This window comes from Vipera berus (genome assembly GCF_964194415.1).
Source record: "Vipera berus genome assembly, chromosome: 2".
Classification (NCBI taxonomy): Eukaryota; Metazoa; Chordata; class Lepidosauria; order Squamata; family Viperidae; genus Vipera; species Vipera berus.
The window spans coordinates 175023265-175047854 of record NC_138203.1 but is presented as its reverse complement, the minus strand read 5'-3'; the positions used below and the strand labels follow the sequence as shown (position 1 = coordinate 175047854).

Genomic DNA, 24590 nt, shown 5'->3' with positions numbered 1-24590 from the left:
GAAGCAATGGATGAAAAGGAAAGGAAAAGAAAGGACAGGAAAGGGGAAAGAGAAAGAAATGAAAATGAAAATTATTTTAGTCTCCAAGCCAAGATGCAATGTTCTGATTGGGAGGGAACAGGAAAGCAACAGCAGTATTCTTATTGCATCCTTTCCAACTTCATTTTCCAAACTCAGCACTAGATTGGAATGGAAAACTGAAGCCCCAGAATTGCCCATCTGGAAGATCACATCAGTGGATATATTATCTTTGTGTTGGAGCTGATTGGCCTCCATTTGAAAAGCCATATGATTGCACAGGGTGAAGGGGCAATGTAATCTGTTTCCTTTGCAACCTTTTCCATTCATAATCGGCCTGCCCTTAACTGCCCACAGTAGCTGCTTTTTAGTCTCTGTTGCTGTCACTAGAAAGTGCCAGAATAATAGAAGAATGTGATGGAATGTAAAAAAAGGGTAAATGTTATGAAAGAAATGTCTACAGTATAGCTGAAGAATATCTAAAATCATTTGCGTACTAAAAGCTCACTGAAACAGAAATTCCGAATAAAAAAGAATTTCCAAAGGGAGAAAGGAGATATTTTTGATACTGACTGATCCAACAGCCAGTTAGCATTTTCTTATGTATCATGCTAAATCGTAACTTATGTGCTGTCCCAAGCACCTTGTGTTAATTTGCAAGTGGCACTCTGAACTTTTTAATTTATGCCTAGCATATTGCTCCATGCATTTAATGGCTGTAAACATTTGTGTTCAACTGAGTTATGTGCTATCTGTAGATCTCCCTACGTTGTCTAATAGCATATAGATATTTGTTATCAATTTCCATATGCAGAAGTTAAGAAATGAGTGGAATTAAAAATTAGAGCTTTGTATATTGCCTAGAGAATGGGAGAGTGTTTGAATGTCTATAGCAAGAATGTCAATGGATCTCAAATTATGACATATAACAAAAAAAATAAACTTAGAATTTATTGCAGACATGTCAAACACAAGGCCCGGGGGCCGGATCTGGCCCGCAAAGTGGTTTCATGCGGCCCGCAAAGCCATTCTGGAAACAGTGGGGGAACGGCCCCCACTGCCTTGGCCCTGGCCCAGAGACCCTCCTCCTGCCAGAGACCCTCAGATCTGTCCCACTCCTGCCCAGGCCCCCATAGGGACCCTTGATGCGAACGATGTAGAGCTGGCCATGCCCACCCAGTAGGCCATACGCACTCTAGCCACGCCCACCCAGTAGGCCACACCCACCCAGGCCACGCCCACCCAGCCCCTTGAGGGCAACCGCAATGCTGATGCAGCCCTCAATGAAATTGAGTTTGACACCCCTGATTTATTGGATTCCATTATGTTTATAAAAATAAAGGACAGTCAAAAGGAACACCTTGTTGGAGATGTAATAAGGACAATGCTTCTTTAAAATATGTTGTTTTTATAAAGTCCTACACTTACCAGGAGTATTGAATTATATAAATATGATTATGTGACAAAGCTAATATTTTTAGAGGATAATATTCTTTTGAATTACCTACCTAGTACATAGAATTTGACAGACAGTGTAAATGAATTCTCTGGGCCTTTACTTTGACTAAAAGACTAATATTGCAGCATTGAAAAGATAAACATAGGCTCTGTTTATTCAGTGAGTTGAGGACTTGATTGTATTTGACACGAGTGGATTGTCTATAGATGTAGCCTTTGTATAGACAAATATAATGAAATATGGGACTCATTTATACATAATACAGTAGGCTAAAAATGACAGTCATATAAATGTATCAGAAATGTAGAAATATTTGCATCAGATAAGCATACATAGAAGTATAATGGTTTATTATTATAATGCATGTTACGCTTTTTTTCTTTTTGTCACCTTTTTATTAAAGCACTTTTTACGTATTTTCATTACTATCATTATTATCTTTGTGCTTGGCTCTTTACTATTTTGTTATTAATTAAAAAGCAATATTTTTTAAAAAATAAGTTTATGTATTCATTTAAGTAGTTAATATGATTGCCATCAAAGCAGATTTTTGATCATGCTTTGGTGAACACTATATGGAGATTTTATGTATGGTGACCAGATATATCATTCTCTTTACTGTTTTATGTATAGGTCTTACCATTCTAACTGAGTCTGGAAATTTTAGTGATAAGTCATGCAAAACATTAAGTGGGCCACCATGTGACCAAGCTGATTTTATAACATTTTGGTGATGGTCATTAAGTGAATGTGGTGGTTGTTAAGCAAATGCATGGTCATTAAGTGAACCCATTTTTTTTGCAATGCACATTATTTGCCAGACTCTAGACATAAACACTAGTTTCCAACAAAAAAATGTAAAATGTGATAACGTGATCTTCTTTTAGGATCTATCACAACTTCAACTTCAAATAGTTGGTAAACTATTTGTAAATAGTTTACTTAGATTGCATTGCATTGTGGGCTACTCTGAGTCAGGCAGACCTGAAGTTACTGTTGTTGTACTGTTACTTATACAAGATGATATTGAAAGTTCCATAGTAGCTTCCCGTTCAAAGACCAATGAAAGGAGAAATAATATGTCCAGTCTATGGAGATTCTCAGTCATCCAGGTCGTGGTTGTCCTAAAGGTGCTTTTTCAAGAGGCAACTGGACTTTCTTGCTTCTTCAGAGCTGAAGAATGAATGAGAATCAAAACGTCTTCAAAGAAAAACAAGAAAGTCCAGTTGCCTCTTGAAAAAGCACCTTTGGGACAATACCTTCAGTCAAGGCTTAAAGAACAAACTACCACATAGAGCAGGGGTGTCAAACTCAATTTCATTGAGGGCCGCATCAGCATTGCGGTTGCCCTCAGGGGGCCGGGTGGGTGTGGCCTGGGTGGGTGTGGCCTACTGGGTGGGCGTGGCTAGAGTGGGTATGGCCTACTGGGTGGGCATGGCCAGCTCTACATCGTTCGCATCAAGGGTGCCTATGGGGGCCTGGGCAGGAGTGGGACAGATCTGAGGGTCTCTGGCAGGAGGAGGGTCTCTGGGCCAGGGCTAAGGCAGTGGGGGCCGTTCCCTCACTGTTTCCAGGATGGCTTCGCGGGCCGCATGAAACCACTTCGCAGGCCGGATCTGGCCCCCGGGCCTTGTGTTTGACATGTCTGACATAGAGTATAAACAGCCATTATTCCCCATGCCCTGATAATATTACCTAACCTGGTAATGAAAGAACTGCAAGGGGAAAAAAATGCAAGCACTAAAAACCCAGGAAGAAAATAAAATTATTTCAATTTGAAATAGCAAAAATATAAAGTTAGTGTCAGAATGTATTAATCAGGTTTATGAATAGAAGGGATACAATGAAGAATGAATGGGCGCTGAATGAATGCAGATTTAAAACCAAAGTCACCAGTATGAAAAAAAATGCACTGAGCTGGTTTGATGACATAAAAAAGAATGGCCAAGTTCCTTAATCTGATGTATAATTTATAGTACAGATTTCATTCATTATACACACACTCTCTTTTAACGATTTCAACTGTGTTAACCAAACATTTTTAATTTAAAGCTCAACAGGGATACATGGGTTTTGATTAGAAAATGGATATGAAACATCTTATAATACTGTAAGCTTCTAATGAGGTATTAAAATCTATTAGTTTTATGACAGTTCAGATTTGTTACCTATCTTCCTGCGTTTCTGTTCCTGTATTTGATTTCTTATCTGTATCTCCTATTTCTTATATTCTTTCAACATGTATAATAATAACATGTAAAAAAATAACTTGAGGACTTAAGTATCCCTTCTCATTCCTAGACAGCAGAAGCCTCTGAGCAAAAAATATGTTTTGAATTTTCTATTTAAGTCTTACAAAGGGAGAAGAACATATGTATATTGTGTACATATACATATTTCCTTGTAACACTCCACAGCAGGAGTGTCAAACTGCTGGCCCACGGTCTGGTTGCATCATATGGAGGCCGCGCCCACCCCAGCTCCGGCAATGCATAAAAAGTCGTGATATGTAATGAAACGTCATGTGACGTGGCAAGTGTGACACCCGTGCTCTACAGTATAGAAGCAGAAGTTGGAATTTGAAGAAGCAGGATAAAAAGGATTTTTATTTTTCAAGTTTGGTGTTAGAGAAGATTACTGAGAATTCTCCCCCCCCCCGCCCCCCAAAAAAACACAAATGGATCATAAGTACTCACTATAACTCAAGACCAACTTGATGGTACTTAGCAATAATAGATAAAAAGCTTTTTGGTACCTTTGTGTTTGTGTGTATCTGTTGGTGCCTTTCAATCAGTGTTGATTCTTGTGTAAGTCCCTGCAATTTTCATGGCAAAGTTTGCAGAAGTGGTTGCCATTGCCTGCTTCCTAGGTGTGAGGAAGAGCAATTGGCCCAAAGTCACCCAGCTGGCTTCCCGCCTAAGGTGGAACTAGATAATTCATGGTCTTCCAGTTTCTAGCCTTAACCAGCACACCAAAGTAGCTCTCACTTGGCATCTAGTTAATTTAAATTTAAGCTCTAGTGTAGCTAGCATTACAAACAAAATCTTCCATACTTACTATAATTTATCTGAGGCAACCTTACCCCAAATCCAGCTAGACCTTGTTCTTCTCATATTTGCATTGTCAGAGGTCCCAGATACCTTGACTGCAGCAGAATATTCATTTTTGCATGGAATGAACCTCTCTTATGAGACAAATGGACTTTAAGATTTGTTAGCAAATCGTGTCAACTATAAAGAATTACCCAAAGGTCTGTTTACACAGTACGTGGCAGGTCCTGCAAAGAAATATGTATTCTATGAAAACACAGAAAAGGCTAAAAGGAGGTTTCTTACTCAAAGGCTAATATGCTATTTAGGTAGCCTTTTCCATTACATAGTTGTCCTGTCCCTGAACTTTCAACCAATGGTCTTAATGGCACTGCAGGTTTTAGATGCTGGCCTGGCCACAAAATACTAGGACCTAATATAATTTTTTAGTTTTTAGTGTAACACACTATGTTCATCCATCCATTATGGTAAAGATCCAATAGCTGGTTCAATAGTCTAAAAAAAGACTTATTTGCTGATATCAAATACATGAAAGCAGTAACCTAAACATGCAATTCCTTTTCACTTGCATGGGAATATGTGTTTCTTCTTCATCCTAAAAAATGGTATAGTTTTTAGGGGACATTAAGAGACATTTCCTCTGTTTATTTAAATAACATGTTAGAAACGCAGTGTTATGCTTCCCTGCTTAGAAGTAAGTGTGACTAAATTAGAGAGCTACATTGGTGTAGTGATAAAGTCATCAGGTTAAGAAACCAAGAGACCATGAGTTCTAGTCCTGAAGAAAGCCAGACGGGTGACCTTGGTCTAGTCATTCTCTCTCAGCCGTAGGAAAGAGGCAAAGGCAAACCACTTCTGGAAACCTTGCCAAGAAAACTGTGGGGGCTTGTTCAGGAGGTCTCCAGGAAATCAGCACAACTGAATGGAAGGGGGAAACAAAGTACAATTAAGCTCAATGGGATTTACTGTCAGGTGAGTGCAGACAAGGCTGTGCCTCTGTGTCTTAACTCAAGTGATGTTTCTAAACGTCATTCCTTTTCCTCAATAATCCCTATGACTCCTAAACTTGGTCTTCTGTTTCTAACTGCTGCCAGAGGCTTTAGTGACTGAAACATGGGGGCATATAGGGACGGGATTTCTGTTTTAAAGGGACGTCTAGACTTCTCTCTCCAGACACATTCCTTCAGTTTTCCTCCCACTCTGGATTAGGCTGTGTTATCATTAGTACACTGGAGCCCTTTCAAGATCAATAAAAAACACAATGAAAACTGCGCTGTGTGTGCCTACGTGTGCTCTTGAGGCTAAAGTGCTTCATGAGTTCTTCAATGTTCTTTGGGAAGAACATGCTACAGAGTTGCTGGTTTATTTTAAAGCACACACTGCATAGATGCCTAGCTTTCCTGGAAACCACTTTTAACAAAGTATGCATTCAGACATGCAAATTATGCATCCTTCTCATACATTAAAGTCAAGCAGGTAAATGGTTTTAGCAATCTTCTAAAATCTTGTCATCAAATGTAGCTTTTGAAGTCTTCTTAAGGTACTGCCTGTCTCTACCAGCCTTATTTCGTAGTTTGCTATGGAAAGCTATATTCATAATAACACTGAATTATGGTTTAATAATGAACATGCTTGCCTGAACCGTGTATGTACAAAATACTAAACCATCAGCTAGCCAAGAACATATTAGCCTAGTATATTGGGTGAACCCAGCATAAAAGTTTATCTAAAATCCTTGGCAGTGAATTAGACTGGACTAGAAATAATTCAATAATATTTACAATCTGGATGGGACAAGACATGCTCAGATTAAATCCTTCCAAGAATGGAGCCACTTGTCATCAGTAAACATGTCAGTAATCCAATGACATCAATCCCAGTAGTTAATCTGGGCTGATCCATTCTCCCACACACAGAGAAGATGGGGTTCACAACTTGGCGATCCTCCTGGATTCCTGGCTCCTACGTAAGCCAGGAGGGTGCTGTGCTCAGCTTTGGCCGAGGTACCGCTTACCAGCTTACCTGGATCAGCATGCTCTGTTGCCACTGACTCACATTTTGATTGCTACCCAGTAAGTAACTAACACATGCTTTATGTGAGTCTTGCTTGGAAAGGACCCAGCAATAACAACTGGTCGAAAATGCAGTGACTGCCATGATCACTCCTGCCAGACTCAACAACACCAGTTTTAAACTTCTGCATTAACTACCAAGAAGCTTCTGGGTCCTATTCAAAGTGCCCGCTATTATTACCTTTAAGGCCCTTTCTAGTGCAACAACAGAATACATCAGGTAACATCTTACTGGAACATAATCTGGCTACCTGGTCTGGTCATCTAGCAAATCCTGCAGAACATATCTCACTCCAAGAGAAGAAGACAGACGTAGGTTAGGTAGCAAGGCTTCTCAATATTAGCCTCTACCCTTTCAAGATATATGTGGTCCTTACTCTGTTAACTTTTCAGAAGCAAAATTGTTGTTTCAGCATCTTTTGGGCCCAGTTAATTTGTGTAGTGATGTTGGTTATAATTGTTTCCTTTGAAATGTACATTTTTGTTTTATGAACAATTTTTGATTCTTGTATGCCTTTGGAGTTAGGGCAAACTCTAAAAATAGTTAAATAAATACATACATATTCATTTATAATATATCTTACTGAATTCTGTGTCCCTGTTGTGTATTTGATTGAGAGCTGCCCAAAGTTGGTTGAAAGATGGGTGGCTATGTCAAAATGTTTTAAGTAAATAAAACTAAATTGTTTATTTGCTGCTTGTGTTTATGCAATAACCCTGTAATATAAATCTTAACCAAAAATATCACTGTAGCTTCCATGTTAAAATGAAAAAGAATGGAATATTTGAATGCATTACATTTAAAAATAGAAAATGAAAAGACATTGTGAGACTCAACTGCAAATACCCTTGTTATAACTATTACACCATGCTTCATATTCATTACCTTCTCTTGTTACATACATTATTCATGATTTTGGAACCATTTGCAGTGGCAAAGTTCTTGTGCTAATAAATTAAGGAAGTAAATTGTTGTGAATTCATAAAGGAACATTGAAATTGATTAAGAAAGTCATATATCTTTAGATTTTAAAATAATATTGTTGTTGTGGATTGCTTAAATAAACAAACTATTTGCAACAACTTATTTCTACATATTTTAGAGATGTTTGCCCAGCAAGATAGTAAGTTCAAACAGAAAAATAACTAAACCCAGATCCAATAGCTGCTACTACTACTTTTGCTAATTCAGTCACCATATGTCTTCTAGTACTTATTTTCTCTTACTGCTTCTAAGGAAACAAAGAAAGGCCATGGTATGATAAACCAATTTCTCAAATGTACAATAAAGAGAACTTATCAATCACAGCCTGGTCACAAAATTTCAAATTTCTGCCCGCAGAACTTGGCAATGCCAAAAAGTGCCCAGAATCTGCCATTGCAGAAGTTAAACATGTTTTCCCCTGCAAGATTTTGTAGGGATTGGATGAAAAGATAATCATACTCTGCTTTTAGCAATAGCAATTAGACTTATATACTGCTTCATAGTGCTTTACAACCCTCTCTAAGCAGTTTACAGAGTCAGCATATTGCCCCCAATAATCTGGATCCTCATTTTATTGACTTCGGAAGGATGGAAGGCTGAGTCAACCTTGAGTTGGTGAGAATCAAACTGCTGGCAGTCAGCAGAATTAGCCTGCAATACTGCATTCTAACCACTGTGCCACCACACAGGATTGTCCAACAGACTTTCCAGGCTCCTGGAAAGGATAGAATTCCTGTGCATCTGACATGCTGATATACTGACTGAAAGGAGTAAGGTCCAAAATGAAAGTATTTTTTACTTTCTATTGTAGATATCTATGCAGACTACCTTCAGCCACTCCCAGTCACTTGATTTGGCCATAATAGCAGGCCAAGCAATAACAGTAGCCATAGTGGCATGAGTGAAAAGACATTCATTGTCCTGGAAGCAGCAGAACTGTTCATATTCTCCTAACATGCCAATAAAACAACAAGTAGGGCATTTTAACAATTGTATTGGTTCAGTTGAAACTAAAAATGTATCTCTTCTCCTGCTTCTGAACTATAGAAATTTCTTTTTGGACAAAGAAAAAAAACCCAGCTATATTCCACCAGTCCGTGTCTTTCCATGTCAACCAAAGCTAACATTGCTTAAACTCTGGTATTGGCAGGCAGCCTTACATTCCCCAGTCTGAATCCTAACCACGTCAGGGACAAATCTAGAAATAGGCATTTTTGTTTGGAAGGGAAATATGTGAAACTCAAAATAATCTTTCAAAACTGGATGGATGCAGAGACCGCATCTGATTTCAAAACATCACCCTGCCAAGCACAGAGTGAAGGGGATCAATCCCTCTTCTTCCCAATTCTGGCTTAGCCCATTTACTATTGCTCATAACAACAACTCATATTCTAGATAACAACCCATACAGAGTTTTCCTTGGAATACATGGGTCTCTCCAACATGCCAGGACTCTTTCTCCTTCCCCAAATTGGAAACTGAAAAATCTGAATGTGAATCCAACATCCATGAGTGTAAAAGAGCAAGGCAAACCAAGGCAGTCCATGCCAGAGAAATGCGGATGATGGAAACTGTTTGTGTAGCAGCCAGTCACCATAAAAACAAAGCAACAAACTACTGATCTCTCAAATAGTTATGCCATTACCCTTCACAGGGCAGATTTTTCACTTGGCAATAAAGCTGTTGCTTAATAGTTTTGCTATGATGATTCTGTTATCACAGATATGTCACCTGGTACTTGAGTCATTAGGACAAGTTAGAAAACTGAAAACATGTGACCTCCAAATTGGTTCTGTATCCTAATAAACTATAACCTATCCAAACCGAATGTCCTAAATTATCTTCTTTCTTTTCCTCAATTCCCTTCCTTTTACAAAAAAAAGAGCAATGTAAGAATCTGACTGAGTTTACACACCATACTAAACCATCATGTAACTTGCTTGGTGATGGCTTAGCATGAGCCATTGACTGGGTTAGGGTTAGGATTACATACCATAAACCCCAATTCAATGCATGGTTCCCAAATGCATTAAATTACTGTATGGTTAACATATTTGAGCTGCAAAAAATCATGCAACAACTAAATTTTCACAGCCCAGAAACAGGATCTGCATTCATTGCAATGGACAAATACAATACCCTTCTGGAAAGCCAATTATATACCCAGAGCTTCTACTTAATATTTTAAGAATGACCTTACTGGTCCCCTACTGCTGGGGGGAAATGAACCACAAAGAAAGTCCCTGCAGTGTCAGTACAAAGCAGAGAAGGTAAATTTTACATACCGTATATACTTGAGTATAAGCCGAATTTTTCAGCCCACTTTTTGGGCTGAAAAATTCCACTTCGGCTTATACTCCAGTCAACAAAAAAACTTACCGAGGACTTGTGCGCGGCCGAGGCTTTGGTGCTTCCGGGATCGCGCGCACCTCTCCCAAGCCACCGCCGTCCGAGACCTGCCAAAGTTTGGGGAGGTTTGGGGAGGTGCGCGCGCACCTCCCCAAACCTCCCCAAACCTCCCCAAACGTCGGCAGGTCTCCGTTCCTCCGCGCCCTGCCTGCCTGCTTCTTTCCGCAGCGGAAAGAAGCAGGCAGGCAGGGCGCGGAGGAACGGAGACCTGCCGACGTTTGGGGAGGTTTGGGCGCCTCCCCAAACCTCCCCAAATGTCGGCAGGTCTCCGTTCCTCCTGCCGTTTGGGGAGGTTTGGGCACCTCCCCAAACCTCCCCAGGTCTCCGTTCCTCCGCACAGACCTGCCGACATTTGGGGAGGTTTGGGCGCCTCCCCAAACCTCCCCAAACGTCGGCAGGTCTCCGTTCCTCCTGCCGACGTTTGGGGAGGTTTGGGCACCTCCCCAAACCTCCCCAGGTCTCCGTTCCTCCGCGCAGACCTGCCGACGTTTGGGGAGGTTTGGGCGCCTCCCCAAACCTCCCCAAACGTCGGCAGGTCTCCGTTCCTCCTGCCGACGTTTGGGGAGGTTGGGGCGCCTCTCCAAACCTCCCCAGGTCTCCGTTCCTCCGCGCAGACCTGCCGACGTTTGGGGAGGTTTGGGCGCCTCCCCAAACCTCCCCAAACGTCGGCAGGGCTCCGTTCCTCCTGCCGACGTTTGGGGAGGTTTGGGCACCTCCCCAAACCTCCCCAGGTCTCCGTTCCTCCGCGCAGACCTGCCGACGTTTGGGGAGGTTTGGGCGCCTCCCCAAACCTCCCCAGGTCTCCGTTCCTCCGCGCAGACCTGCCGATGTTTGGGGAGGTTTGGGCGCCTCCCCAAACCTCCCCAAACGTCGGCAGGGCTCTGTTCCTCCTGCCGACGTTTGGGGAGGTTTGGGCGCCTCCCCAAACCTCCCCAGGTCTCCGTTCCTCTGCGCAGACCTGCCGACGTTTGGGGAGGTTTGGGCGCCTCCCCAAACCTCCCCAAACGTCGGCAGGGCTCCGTTCCTCCTGCCGACGTTTGGGGAGGTTTGGGCGCCTCCCCAAACCTCCCCAGGTCTCCGTTCCTCCGCGCAGACCTGCCGACGTTTGGGGAGGTTTGGGCGCCTCCCCAAACCTCCCCAAACGTCGGCAGGGCTCCGTTCCTCCTGCCGACGTTTGGGGAGGTTTGGGCGCCTCCCCAAACCTCCCCAGGTCTCCGTTCCTCCGCGCAGACCTGCCGACGTTTGGGGAGGTTTGGGCGCCTCCCCAAACCTCCCCAAACGTCGGCAGGGCTCCGTTCCTCCTGCCGACGTTTGGGGAGGTTTGGGCACCTCCCCAAACCTCCCCAGGTCTCCGTTCCTCCGCGCAGACCTGCCGACGTTTGGGGAGGTTTGGGGAGGTGCCCAAACCTCCCCAAACGTCGGCAGGAGGAACGGAGCCCTGCCGACGTTTGGGGAGGTTTGGGGAGGCGCCCAAACCTCCCCAAATGTCGGCAGGTCTGCGCGGAGGAACGGAGACCTGGGGAGGTTTGGGGAGGTGCCCAAACCTCCCCAAACGTCGGCAGGAGGAACGGAGCCCTGCCGACGTTTGGGGAGGTTTGGGGAGGCGCCCAAACCTCCCCAAACGTCGGCAGGTCTGCGCGGAGGAACGGAGACCTGGGGAGGTTTGGGGAGGCGCCCAAACCTCCCCAAACGTCGGCAGGAGGAACGGAGCCCTGCCGACGTTTGGGGAGGTGCCCAAACCTCCCCAAACGTCGGCAGGTCTGCGCGGAGGAACGGAGACCTGGGGAGGTTTGGGGAGGCGCCCAAACCTCCCCAAACGTCGGCAGGTCTGCGCGGAGGAACGGAGACCTGGGGAGGTTTGGGGAGGCGCCCAAACCTCCCCAAACGTCGGCAGGAGGAACGGAGACCTGCCGACGTTTGGGGAGGTTTGGGGAGGTTTGGGGAGGCGCCCAAACCTCCCCAAACGTCGGCAGGTCTGCGCGGAGGAACGGAGACCTGGGGAGGTTTGGGGAGGTTTGGGGAGGCGCCCAAACCTCCCCAAACGTCGGCAGGAGGAACGGAGACCTGGGGAGGTTTGGGGAGGTTTGGGGAGGCGCCCAAACCTCCCCAAACGTCGGCAGGTCTCCGTTCCTCCGCGCCCTGCCTGCCTGCTTCTTTCCGCAGCGGAAAGAAGTAGGCAGGCAGGTCGCGGAGGTCCGGAGACCTGCCGACGTTTGGGGAGGTTTGGGGAGGTGCGCGCGCACCTCCCCAAACCTCCCCAAACATCGGCAGGTCTCCGGACGGCGGCGGCTTGGGAGAGGTGCGCGCGATCCTGGAAGCACCGAAGCCTCGGCCGCGCGCAAGTCCTCGGTAAGCTCCGGGCGGTCACTTGCTTCGCGTCTCCTGAGGGAAGGGGGGGCGACTGGAGCGGGCGTGTTTCCTCGCCTGCTGGGCGCCGCGATTTGCCCGGGGAACGCGCGGGCCCCGAATGGCAGCGTGGAGCGAGGAAGCGGACAGCCAGGGCTTCCCCGAGAGCCGCGGCCACACAGGGTATTCCTGTGTATTCAGGCTTGCAAAATGGCGGATCGAGCCTCTGCTGGCGGCAGAGGCTTGCAGAGCGCGGATCCAGCCTCCGCCGGCGGCGGAGGCTTGCAGAACGGCGGATCGGCTTATACTCGAGTCAACAACTTTTCCCAGTTTTTGGGGGTGAAATTGGGGGTCTCGGCTTATACTCGAGTCGGCTTATACTCAAGTATATACGGTAATAGTTCCTTTCTGGACTTTTACATATAGCCCTACAACTTCCTTTTAATGCCTCCTTTAAATTTTAAACCAGAATAAGGAACAACTCTAAGGATCTTTTCCGCTTTCCCTTGAAAATAAAATGAATATTCTCAGTTTTGGAAAAAATATTCAAACTCATCGTGTCAGGTGAGGCTGTGCACAGAGGTTGCTCCAAAAAGGCAAGCAAGAACCTTAAAGTAAGATATTTTCTGCTTCCTTCACTAATGAATTGTTTGGTATTAATATGAAATAAAGTTTTTGCTTGCTTTTATCTTTGAAATATATATCTCCTCTCTGCATAAATGAACGTATCTGTTTATAATATTACCTATTAGAGTAATATTGTGTAAGGTTCATGAAATTGTAATAGGTAATCTTTTTTTACAAGCTGAATGTTGTGTGGTGTGGATGCAGTTTATTGGTTTTATATTAGTTTAAACTTCTTCCAAAGATTCCTAGAATTATAGTTTGGGAAAGATGCAGAATGCGTAGCTTTCCCCCTCACAGCTCTACAATTCTCAGGGTTCCCTAGAGAGTAAGAACAGCTGTTAAACTATTTTTTATCGGCAGATTTGTGTTTTGCTTCAGTCCCAAAAAGAGCTTGCATTCTGTGAAATCCCTTTCCTCTCTACACTGATGCTGTCTGGATGTGTAGTCTTCCTCCAGGTGGCAGCATTTACTGTCTGTTGAGTACTGAACCTTGTAACTCTGAAAATTCCTCTTGGTTTAACTGCCAGTAGTTGCAATTCATCTGTACTAGCTTTGGAGAGCAAGCAAAAGTTGAAAGGGGCAAAAAGATTGTAATTAGTACTAGGGGAAATGAGACTTAATCATGATACTATTTGTGAGACGGGGACAAATGCTTCGGGATTGTAGCCTAACTTTAAGTATTTCCATGTAGAATAAGATACGGGGGGTTGCAAAAATCTGCCTGACTATGGTACTAAGTGGCAGCCGTGGGTTAACATTTTTGGTATGTATCTCTCTTTGTTGTTGTCTGGATTTTTGCAATTCAGATCTGGTAGCCCTGGTAAATGACATTATTGGGTAATTGGAACTTAATTCCCCCAAAGTAAAAATTTACTTTTCATATAGTGGGTGGAAAGGTATGTGATGCGAGGTATGTGGGAAAGACTATAGGAGACTGGGGAAAGAAATGCTGCCTAGGGCTGGCTCCGGAATTCTGGGAGTTGAAATCCATGAGTCATAAAAGAGCCAAGGTTGCCTACCCCTGGCCTACGGTATGATCAGATAAGAGACAGCATATCCTGAAGCTGGACAGTGAGCCAGACAAGAAGACCTGCCTTAGTTCCTCAGGCTGTAAAGGAAATGGAGGAAAAATTGTATTTTCAAACTTTTAGCTTTACAATAAAGTTAAATTAGCTTATCTGATCATGTTTTCCCTCTGGTAAGGTTGACAGGAGAATCCTTGTTGCGTTTTGTTTAATACATTTGTAATATATTGGGATTTTACTTGAACTGTTCACCTATCTGTTTGAATGCTGCTTATGGTTGCTCAAGGGTGTGTCTGTGTAACGGTCACTGACTAAGCCAGACTTGCTGTCTCCAAGAAGATCATTGGATGATTTGGGGCAGGAATGGGTTCCTTTAAACCTATTGGCTGCCGCCTAGTGGCCAACCGTATAAGTAGCTGTGCAGCAGCCTCTGTTTAAGTTCTGTTCCTGCTTGCCTCAATAAAGAAATGTTCCTGTTTGCAACCTCTCATCTTGCTTATTGCCTGCAACGAACTGGCTACACATTACTGGCGACAAGGATGGGATGCTGCTTCTTCAAAAAAGCTTAAAGTCACTAGGGGTGAGGCCAGCACAGTGCCTGGCAGGGACCGCATTCCCCCTCCCTTGGTCAGCCTAGCAAGCCACGCTAGTGACCACCCCGCCCTGCGGACCAGTCCCTGGGCCTACGAAGAAGAAGCAGCATGAGGCAATGTGAGACATGAGCTGCAAAGACCTCTCACCATGTCAGAGGTCAGAAAGCTTGAGGAATTCAATGTCACATACCTGGAGAGATGGTCGTCCTACATTTCAAGGGTAGAGAACTATCTCCACGCAAACCAAGTCGCCAAAGATGGCCTGAAGGCCACAACACTTCTCTGTGTCTGCGGGTCTGCAACGTTCAACATCGCAGAGAACTTAGTCGCACTGGCACAGCTGGAGTCCATTACTTATCCAGACCTGAAGAAAAGGCTCAGTGACCATTTCCAAATGAAGCTGTCGGTGATAGCATGGAGGCATGCTTTCGAATAGCGAGTCCAACAACCCGGCGCGACAGCCACAGAGTTCATTGCAGCATTGAGACATGTTTCACACTTGTGCCAATTTTTGGACTTGGAAGAAAGGCTTCGAGACCGACTCATCTGTGGACTCAGGAGCAGAGAGCTTCAACAAAAACTTTTTGCAAAAGAGACTCTCTCGCTCCAGGAAGCCCTAAAAGAAGTCATGGTGGACGAAGCCGCTGGCAGGGCCGTGAAGGCATTGCAGCCTGCCAAAAATACTCCTCATGAGGAAGCCATCCACCATGAGAATGCTGAGCATTCAGAAGACGTCAACTCCGACCACGAAGTTGACAAGATCCAATGGCACCATAACAAGGAACTGAAGCCCCCTTACAGTTCCCTTCCTTCAGTGTTTGGGCTGTGGTGGCCACCACCAACGAGCAGACTGCCAGTTCCGGACAACCACGTGTCGGGCCTCCGGAAAATCCAGCTACATTGCAGCCGTCTGTAGAGGTTGCCAGAAGGACCGCCAATCAGACGATCCAATCAGGAGAGGTACCGGGGCCCCAGGGCAGCATAGAGTAGGGTTCTGCTCCAGTTGCCGGATTGTCTGCCGCACTGGAGTTTGCTGCCCCCTTAAGCCAAAACTTCGGCTTCAAGTCGAGCTGCAAGGCGTTCCTTGCAGGATGGAACTGTACACTGGTTCAGCTGTATCCATTATTTCCCTGGAGACTTTCTGGTTCATGTGCAATCGCAGCAAGAGATGGGCCAATCTTAGGCCATCTGACATCATTCTAACTGACTTCCAGAATTCCCGAGTAGCCGTCAAAGGCGAGGCCACATTGGCCATCAAATTCAAGAGGTTTTCGGGGGGCCTAGATGTGATTGTGGTGGAGGGCCAGAGAATGAGCTTAATAGGGCTTGATTGGTTTGAGCACTGGGCATTCAAGTAACTGGGATCCACCGGACACAAGCAGTGAACTTGGCATCAGTATGCAAGGAATTCACAGATGTTTTTAACACAAACCTGGGAGAGTACAAGGGCCCTCCGATAGCCTTTAAGCTTGATCCTGCCGTAACGCCTATTAGGATCAAGCCCTGTAGAGTACCATTTGCACTGAAACACAAAATCAATGCAGAGCTGGACAAGCTAGTCAGTCAGGGGGTACTACAGCCCGTAGATGGGGTTGAATGGGAAACTCCCATTGTCATGCCACTTAAGGCCAACGGGGAGGTCAGGATTTGCACTGATTATAAGTGCACCATTAACCGGGCACTACAGCAGCACACGTATCTGGTGCCAGTCGTTAGCTACATCTTGGCATTGCTGCAGGCGGGTACCATGTTTGCTAAGTTAGATTTGGCACAAGCCTATCAGCATTTATCTGTGGATGAGCCACAGCAGCCGCACAAACAATTGTGACACATAGGGGGGCTTTTAAAGTCAAATGCCTTCAATCCGGAGCTAGTGTAGCCCTAGGAATCTTCCAGGGAGTTATGGAGCATACACCCAAGGGCATTCCCGAGATTTGCCCCTATTTTGACGATGTGCTCATCACCAGTGAGTCCACTCAGGTGCTTGCAAGGAGGCTCAAAGCCCTCCTTCAACGGTTCCGCACAGTGGGACTCAAACTGAAGAGGGACAAGTGTAAAACTGGGCTCCCTTCCACTGAGTTCTTGGGATTCCGTATTGATGCTGAAGGCATCCATCCTGCAGAGTCCAAGCTGAAGGCAATTCAGCTGGCACCAAGCCCCAGATCCAAAGGAAAGTTCCAGGCATTCCTGGGTCTCCTGAATTTTTACCATGCATTCCTATCTAACAAGGCCACAGTGGCAGAGCCGCTACACCGGCTCTTAGACAAGAACACCCCGTGGAAGTGGACCAAGGTACATGAAAGTAGCTTTAAGGCAGTAAAGTCACTACTGTCCTCAAATTCAGTGCTTACGCACTTTAATGAAACATTGCCTGTATGCACTGCATGTGATGCATCCCCTTGTGGGGCGGAGGCTGTACTAAGCCATTTGTCAAGTGATGGGACTCAAGCCCCTATTGCCTACTACTCAAGGGCATTGTCTTCAGCTGAGCATAATTATGCTCAGATTGATAAAGAGGCCCTGGCCATCGTGACCGGAGTGAAGAAATTCCATGATTACTTGTATGGCAGGAAGTTCATGGTCTTCACTGACCACAAATCATTGTTGGGGTTATTTACTACAGATAGGCAGATGCCTCAAATACTGTCCCCTAGAATGTTAAGATGGTCCATTTTTATGTCAGCCTACAGCAACAGGCTGGTTCACAAACCCGGCAAAGACATGGGCCACGCAGATGGCCTTAGCAGGTTGCCATTGCCACAGGTGGAGCCAGTTCCGGCTCCAGCAGCTCGTACCTTGTCCATTCAGGATTTGCCTGAATTTTCCCTCCATGCTGGGGATGTGGCTGCGGAAACTGCCACAGACAAAATCTTAAGTACAGTGTTGTTATGGATTCACACAGGGTGACTTGAAAATAGCCCTGGACCAGAGTTCCAGAGCTATTTGACTCGTAGACATGAGCTTTCAGCTCACAAAGGTTGCATATTATTGGGGAGCAGGGTTATTGTCCCCAGGTCATTAAGGCACTGTGTGCTTCAGTCTCTGCATGAGGGACATCCGGGCATAGTCTGGATGAAGGCACTGGCACGGAGCTACCTTTGGTGGCTAGGGTTAGATAAGGCCGCCACCTAGGGGCCAACCATATAAATAACTGCGCAGCAGCCTCTGTTTCAGTTCTGTTCCTGCTTGCCTCAATAAAGCAATGTTCCTGCTTGCAACCTCGTCTTGCTTATGGCCTGCAACAAACCGGCTACACAACAACATTTACGTATTGTGAAATATGAAATATAAATATAAAATAGTCATCAAAAACAAAGGTACAAAGCAGGAAAGGTAAATGTAAATTCCATAGTAAATGAGACTTTAGGGAAATTGTGAACGTATAAGCATCAGAAGAAAACACAGAACAATGTAGGGTTAAGTAGGTTAGTAGTCTAAGTCTGAAAACATGCATGCAAACATTGCAAGTAGGCATGGATTCAGGCAGCTTCCTTAGTTTCTTGTTTGGGAGAATTCTTGGAGATATTTTGGTAACTGATTCATGTTAACATAAGGGCACAATATCTCAGAGCTGTTTAAGGCTTTAACCCTGTGCTAATTTTCTGATGTCCAAGGAGCCATATCCCTTATATAAACATAGTAGTATCACACTTCATCACAATAGGAGGCAGCATCAAGCTAACCTTGATTGACCTCAGAATAACTGAATAGAATTTGATTGGGTTAAAACTTGAATATGAAGAGTCTAGCAAAAAAACCTCTGGGCTGTAGGCTAGACTGAGAAGTTGAAGAGAAAAAAAAGCCAGACCTTTACTTTTATCTCATATCCCAAATTACATTAGAAGTATATCCTGGCTATGTGTTATCTAACACGAAGCGCTTGATGTCACATAATGCAGCTCCAAAGCCTTACTCTTAAAACATAAAACCTGATCCTTGCTAGAACATTCAGTTTTCCATTATTGTTCAGTAGATTAGTTGGGCCACAATCCCTGACTCCATTTCTGTTCCCTCCTCAAATATTTAACTTAGCACTCTATCAGATCTGATTTCTTTCTCTTTTTAAAAAATGATTACAAAACCTGCATGGATCAGCTTATCTCTTCAGCAGCTGTAAGCTTTAGAATGTACCCTTATTGCTAGCCACAAGACTGCTACGATAAAAAAGAAAATACAGTGTTTTAATGATTAAGTGCAGGGGTGTCAAACTCAATTTCATTGAGGGCCGCACCAGCATTGCGGTTGCCCTCAGGGGGCCGGGTGGGTATGGCCAGGGTGGGCGTGGCCTACTGGGTGGGCGTGGCTAGACTGTGTATGGCCTACTGGGTGGGCATGGCCAGCTCTACATCGTTCGCATCAAGGGTGCCTATGGGGGCCTGGGCAGGAGTGGGACAGATCTGAGGGTCTCTGGCGGAAGGAGGGTCTCTGGGCCAGGGCTAAGGCAGTGGGGGCCGTTCCCTCACTGTTTCCAGGATGGCTTCGCGGGCCGCATGAAACCACTTCGCGGGCCGGATCCGGCCCCCGGGCCTTGTGTTTGACATGTCTGATTAAGTGGGACTTTTATGTAAAGTAAGGAGGAAACCACCAATGACCTCAGACCTGATCTTTTCCCAAGGCATCTGATTGATGCTAAATTATGGGTTGACAAGCCATTGAGGCTAGGTTCAAATAGCACACTAAGCCAATATAAGACATTATAACAATGCAGTACAGGTAATTCTTGACTTACAGCCACAACTGAGCCCAAAATTTGTGTTGCTAAAAGAGACTGTCGTTAAGTGAATTTTACCCCATTTTATGACCTTTTTGCCACAGTTGTTAAGTGAATTGCTGCAGTTAGTAACCCGATTGTTAAGTGAATTCCCCACTGACTTTGCTTGTAGCAAGAGGGGAATCACATGACCCCAGGACCGTCAGAAATATGAGTCAGTTGCCAAGCATCTGAATTTTGATCAGGTGACCATGGGGATGCTGCAATGGTCTTAAGTGTGAAAAACGATGATGTCATTTTTTTTAGTGTTGTTATAACCTTGAATAGTCACTAAATGAACTGTTGTAAGTTGAGGACCACCTGTATACAAACTCAATCACTGAGAAATGACATTCAGTGTAATCTCAACAGAAACATTACTGGTTTCTCTACTACAGTTCTGATGCCTATCTGATAAGGAATCGTGGTTTCTTTCTGGAATGTTCTTTCTCCCTACACAGGCATGTCAAACTCGTGACATCACGTGACGTCGTGCGATGTATCACGACTTTTTCCCCATTGCTGGCAATGGGGTGGGCACGGTTTCGCCATGATGCATCTGGCCCGCAGGCCAGGAGTTTCACATGCTTGCCCTACACCATGTCCCATATTTCTGCTTCTGCAGATACTGCTGAACTATGTTGCCACTGTCCTTTCCTTTTTCCCAATTAGTCTTTTTTTCTTCCAGATACACTTTTCCCATACCTCCATTTAATAAAAATAATAATTCAAAGCCCTGTAGTTCATTGGCTTGTGATTTGGCCCTGTGTCAAAAGGAAATTTTACTATTAATATAAAAAGACTTACAGCATAAAGCATTAGATCATTGCCTCTTTAAACAACTTTGAAAACAGAACGAAAGCGGGTTAGGCATGAAAATAAAACACTGAATGGTAGCTAAATTATAAATGGTGAGATGCTTTAAGCGAAGGGACACAATTTATAAGGTCATTTTTAGTCAAGATCCAGAAATCCGGAATCAGGAACACAATCTGACTTTACATTCTGACCTCATCTCAAAAGTACAGCATAGATAGTATCTGGCAATCAAGAAAAGACACAAACATCTTCAAAGTATATTTTTATTTGAAGTATAACTAGCTCCAGTGTGTTAAGTACTGTGATCTTCCATAGTCTAGTTTCAGAAATATATTTTTGTAGAAAGTGTATTCACTAAGCCTAATTCCCTAGCAGAAACAAAACTTTTCTAATTCATCTCTCAGTAGGCAGATTTTTCTAGTTGCCATCTAACGGATTTCTAAATTCTGAAGTTCTAAGCAGACAGCAGAGAACTCTATCAGAGCTCAAAGGCTAAGGAGAGCTGGGCCAGGCCAGGACAGTTAGTATTTGCATCAAGGACTATCTGGGAATGTTTTGGTCTAAGTTGTGCAGTTTTTAGTTGTTTTTAATTTATGTGTTTAACGTATTGCCTGCTGCCTCTTCTTGGAGCTGGGCAGTCTTAACAAATCCAATTAATTACTGCAATGGTGATAAATAACTTTAAGCTTTTGCAGTTGTGGACTGGTATGGAGAGAAAGGTAATACTATGAAGCTCATTTTCCTAAAAAGTAAAATGGGAAATGTAAAGTAAAAGTAAAGAAAAGTAAATTGTGCTGTGGTTAGGGAGACATAAGCATGAGCCCCAAAACTTACTACAGGTAGTTCTCGACTTATGATCACAACTGAGCCCAAAATTTCTGTTGTTAAGTGAGACATTTGCTAAGTGAATTTTCCCCATTTTACAACCTATTTCGCATCAGTTGTTAACTGAATTACTGCAGTTGATAAATTAGTAACCCGGTTGTTAAATGAATCTGGCTTCCCCATTGACTGTTCTTGTCAGAAGGTCGCAAAAGGGGATGACATGACTTTGGGACACAGCAACTGGTTCATAAATCTGAACCAGTTGCCAAGCATCTGAATTTTAATCATATGATCATGGGGATGCTGCAAAGGTTGTAACTGTGAATGGTTAAATGAACTGTTGTAACTTGAGGATTACCTGTAAGTGTATGATCTGGTTATGACAATGGAATTAAACAGGTATTCTCCATATTCATGATATCAACTTCCTCCCAAAAAATCCTGTCCAAATATGCTGTCTGTAATATATAATTCAATATATTTAATGTGTATATATATTGGACTCGCTGACGTCTGTTTTAAGTTTTGGCGCTCTGCCTCTCTCCACTCGCCCTGCCCACCGGGAGCATTCGTCTTGCTCACTTTTAATAATTTTTTCAGTCTTGGTGATCCTTGTTTGTAGTTTCTAGTTTTAAATATAAATATACCCAAAACTCACATTTTCAGGACTATTTTAGATGTAGTGTGTGTGTGTGTGTGTGTGTGTGTGTGTGTACATTATAATAATGAATACATTATTACATTATTATTACATTATTCATTATTAATGAATACATACATTATAATAATGAATTACATAAAACCCTGAGCCTCTTTACCCAATGGAAATCCCACAAGACAAGGAGAATGGAATAATCCTGAGCCAGTCCTAAGATCACCTCAGCTCAGGAAAGAAAACCTGTTAGGTAATAGGTCAGACAGCATACTAGTAACCCTACACTGCCCTGCCGAATCACTTTCATCAACAAGCACTCAAAACGGACAGGTTGCCAGAGGCAGCATATTGTGAATAAACAGAATTTCTATAGATCAGAGCCCTGCACCATGACTTGTCTCCAGAATTTGAGGCTGCTTCATCACTGGAGGTTTTTAACAAGAGTTTGGACAACCATTTGTCTGAAATGAAATAGGGTTTCCTGCATGAGCAGGGGATTGGACTAGAAGACCGCCAAGGTACCTTCCAACTCTCTCTTATTTCTCATCTGCTTTGCCTTCTGAACAACAGAGTAACCTGATAAACTCCACTTACCGGCATAATGAGCCGAAGGCGCCAATGGCCAACTACAAGGCCGCCGACTCCAAGCGGGAGCAGTTCTGGCACTACCTGGAGAAGTCCGGCGTGATGGACACCCTGACCAAAGTGCTGGTGGCGCTCTACGAGGAGCCCGAGAAGCCCAGCTGCGCCCTCGACTTCCTGAAGCACCACCTGGGAGCCGCGGCGCCCGAGAACCCCGAGGTGGAAGCCCTCCGGCTGGAGGTGGCCAAGATGAAGGAGAAGTACGAAGCCCTCCTGGAGGAAAACCGGAAGCTGAAAGCCAAGCTGGCCCAGTACGAACCGCCGCAGGAAGAGAAGCGGGGAGAATGAGCCTTGTGCGTGCTTCAATAAAAGATCTGGAAAGACTCGCCTCTTGCCGCTTGTTCTTCTGGCGGGGCCCACATTGTTTTACTTGGAGGGTGGTTCAGGCTGGCCCCTCTCTGTGCAAAGCTGAGCGACTTGTTCTGCAAGCTTGTAAGCTGCCCTGAGTCTTCGGAGAAGGGCGGGATACAAATGGAATTAAAATAAATAAATAAATAAACAAAACTGGCAGGAATGAAAATAAAGTCAGTGCGTTCCTCTGGAATGAAATCCTGAAATAATGTAGGTTTTACTAGCAACCACTCTAACATTAAAGGGAAGGATTCATTCAATCAGAATAGAGCTGGAAGAGACCTTGGAGGTGTTTTAGTCCAACCCTCTGGACAAACAGAAGACCCTATACCATTTCAGATAGTTGGCTGTCCAGTCTTAAAAACCTCCAGTGATAAAGTACCCACAACTTCTGAAGGCAAGCTGTTCCACTGCTTAATCATCCTCACTGTTAGGAGGTTTCTCCTTAGTTCTAGGTTATTTCTCTCCTTGATTAGTTTCCATCCGTTGTTTTTTGTCTTGCCTTCTGGTGATTTGAAAAATAAATTGAACCCCTCTTCTTTGTGGCAGCCCCTCAAATATTGGAATGCTGTTATCATGTCACTCCTACTCCTTTTTTTTCTTCTAGACTGGCCATACCCAATTACTGCAACCGTTCTTTATATGTTTTTGTCTTTAGGCCCTTAATCATCTTAGTTGCTCTTCTTTGCACTATTTCCAAACTTTCAAGTTGAAGGAGCTACCATTGCAGTCAACTTGGTTAGGTCACCACCCTTCAGCCTTCAACTGTGTCTTGCTCTGCCATCAACATTTAACCATTTTCCATGCATCACTCTACCCTGATGCATCTCTTAACTCCAGATCATTATCCTTCTCCTCTGTTTGCCCCTCCTAAAGCCCAGAGTTGCTTAAATAATAAAAGTGGGATTATTTTATTTCAAAGGGCTCCAGAAGTACTACCTCCTTTGCTGTGGACCCAAAACCAGACACCAGGATTGTTTGTATATTTACTGCAAACATAATTCATTCAATTTTTAAAAAGCATTCAAATAGAACTCTCCCTCAATTTATTAATCTTAAATTTCAAAAATAGTTTATTCAAAGTTATAAAGCTAATATTTTCTTCTTCTTCCTTTGATTCATCTTGATGTACTCTTTTTTTCCTTTTCTTTATCTTTATTGTCATTTTTTACTGTGGGCACAATGGCACACATCAAAAATGAAATTTAGTTGCCCGCTCTCAAAGTGAAACACATACATAACACACACCTAAAACATACTATATACAACATATGCATAGACCCACACCCCTACATATACATAACAATAAAATATTAAATATTGTCCATCTTGAATATATAATGGAAGGAGGAAGCCTGAGAGTTCACGAGGTTAATGCTGTATGGAATGAAACTATGGTTGAATCTGGATGTTCTGCTACAGATACCACGAAGCCTCCTCCCAGAATGTAACAAGGAAAACAGGTTGTGAAGAGGATGAGTAGTGTCCCAGATAATCTTACGGACTCTGTTCAAACAATGCTTCTGTGCTATGTCCTGGATGGGAGGAAGGGAACTGCCAATGATCTTTTCGACCATCCTCACCACTCTCTGCACCGCCTTCCTGTCTGAAGCAGTGATGCTTCCAAACCAGACTGTGATGCTGTATGACAGGATGCTCTCGATCGTCCCCCTGTAGAAAGTGGTCAGGGGGACAGGGGAAGGAAGATGTGCTTTTCTCATGCAACGCAGAAAATGCAGGCACTGCTGTGCCTGCTTCACCAGTTTCTCACTGTTGAGTGACCAAGCCAGCCTACTCATTAGCTGCACACCCAGGAATTTGATGCTAGTAATCCTCTCCACATGTGAATCATTAATGCACAAAGAAGTGTGGCTGTGCCTGCCTTTTCTGAAATCAACAATGATCTCTTTGGTTTTTCCAGTATTTAAAACTAGGCTGTTTTCCTTACACCAGTTCATCAACCC

The 24590-nt window shown here is 44.1% G+C and overlaps 1 protein-coding gene across 1 annotated transcript; it reads left to right on the top strand.

The window, feature by feature from the left end:
• Positions 1–22242: 22242 nt before the first annotated feature.
• Positions 22243–22705, top strand: LOC308660885 (c-Myc-binding protein-like). Its single transcript, XM_081315511.1, has one exon. The coding sequence runs from the start codon at positions 22252–22254 to the stop codon at positions 22561–22563; it is 312 nt and encodes a 103-aa protein (XP_081171637.1). The 5' UTR covers positions 22243–22251; the 3' UTR covers positions 22564–22705.
• The last annotated feature ends 1885 nt before the right edge of the window (positions 22706–24590 follow it).

Excerpts from the sequence above, each read along its gene's own strand:
- LOC308660885 (XM_081315511.1), top strand. The coding sequence starts at position 22,252 with ATGGCCAACTACAAGGCCGCCGACTCCAAGCGGGAGCAGTTCTGGCAC.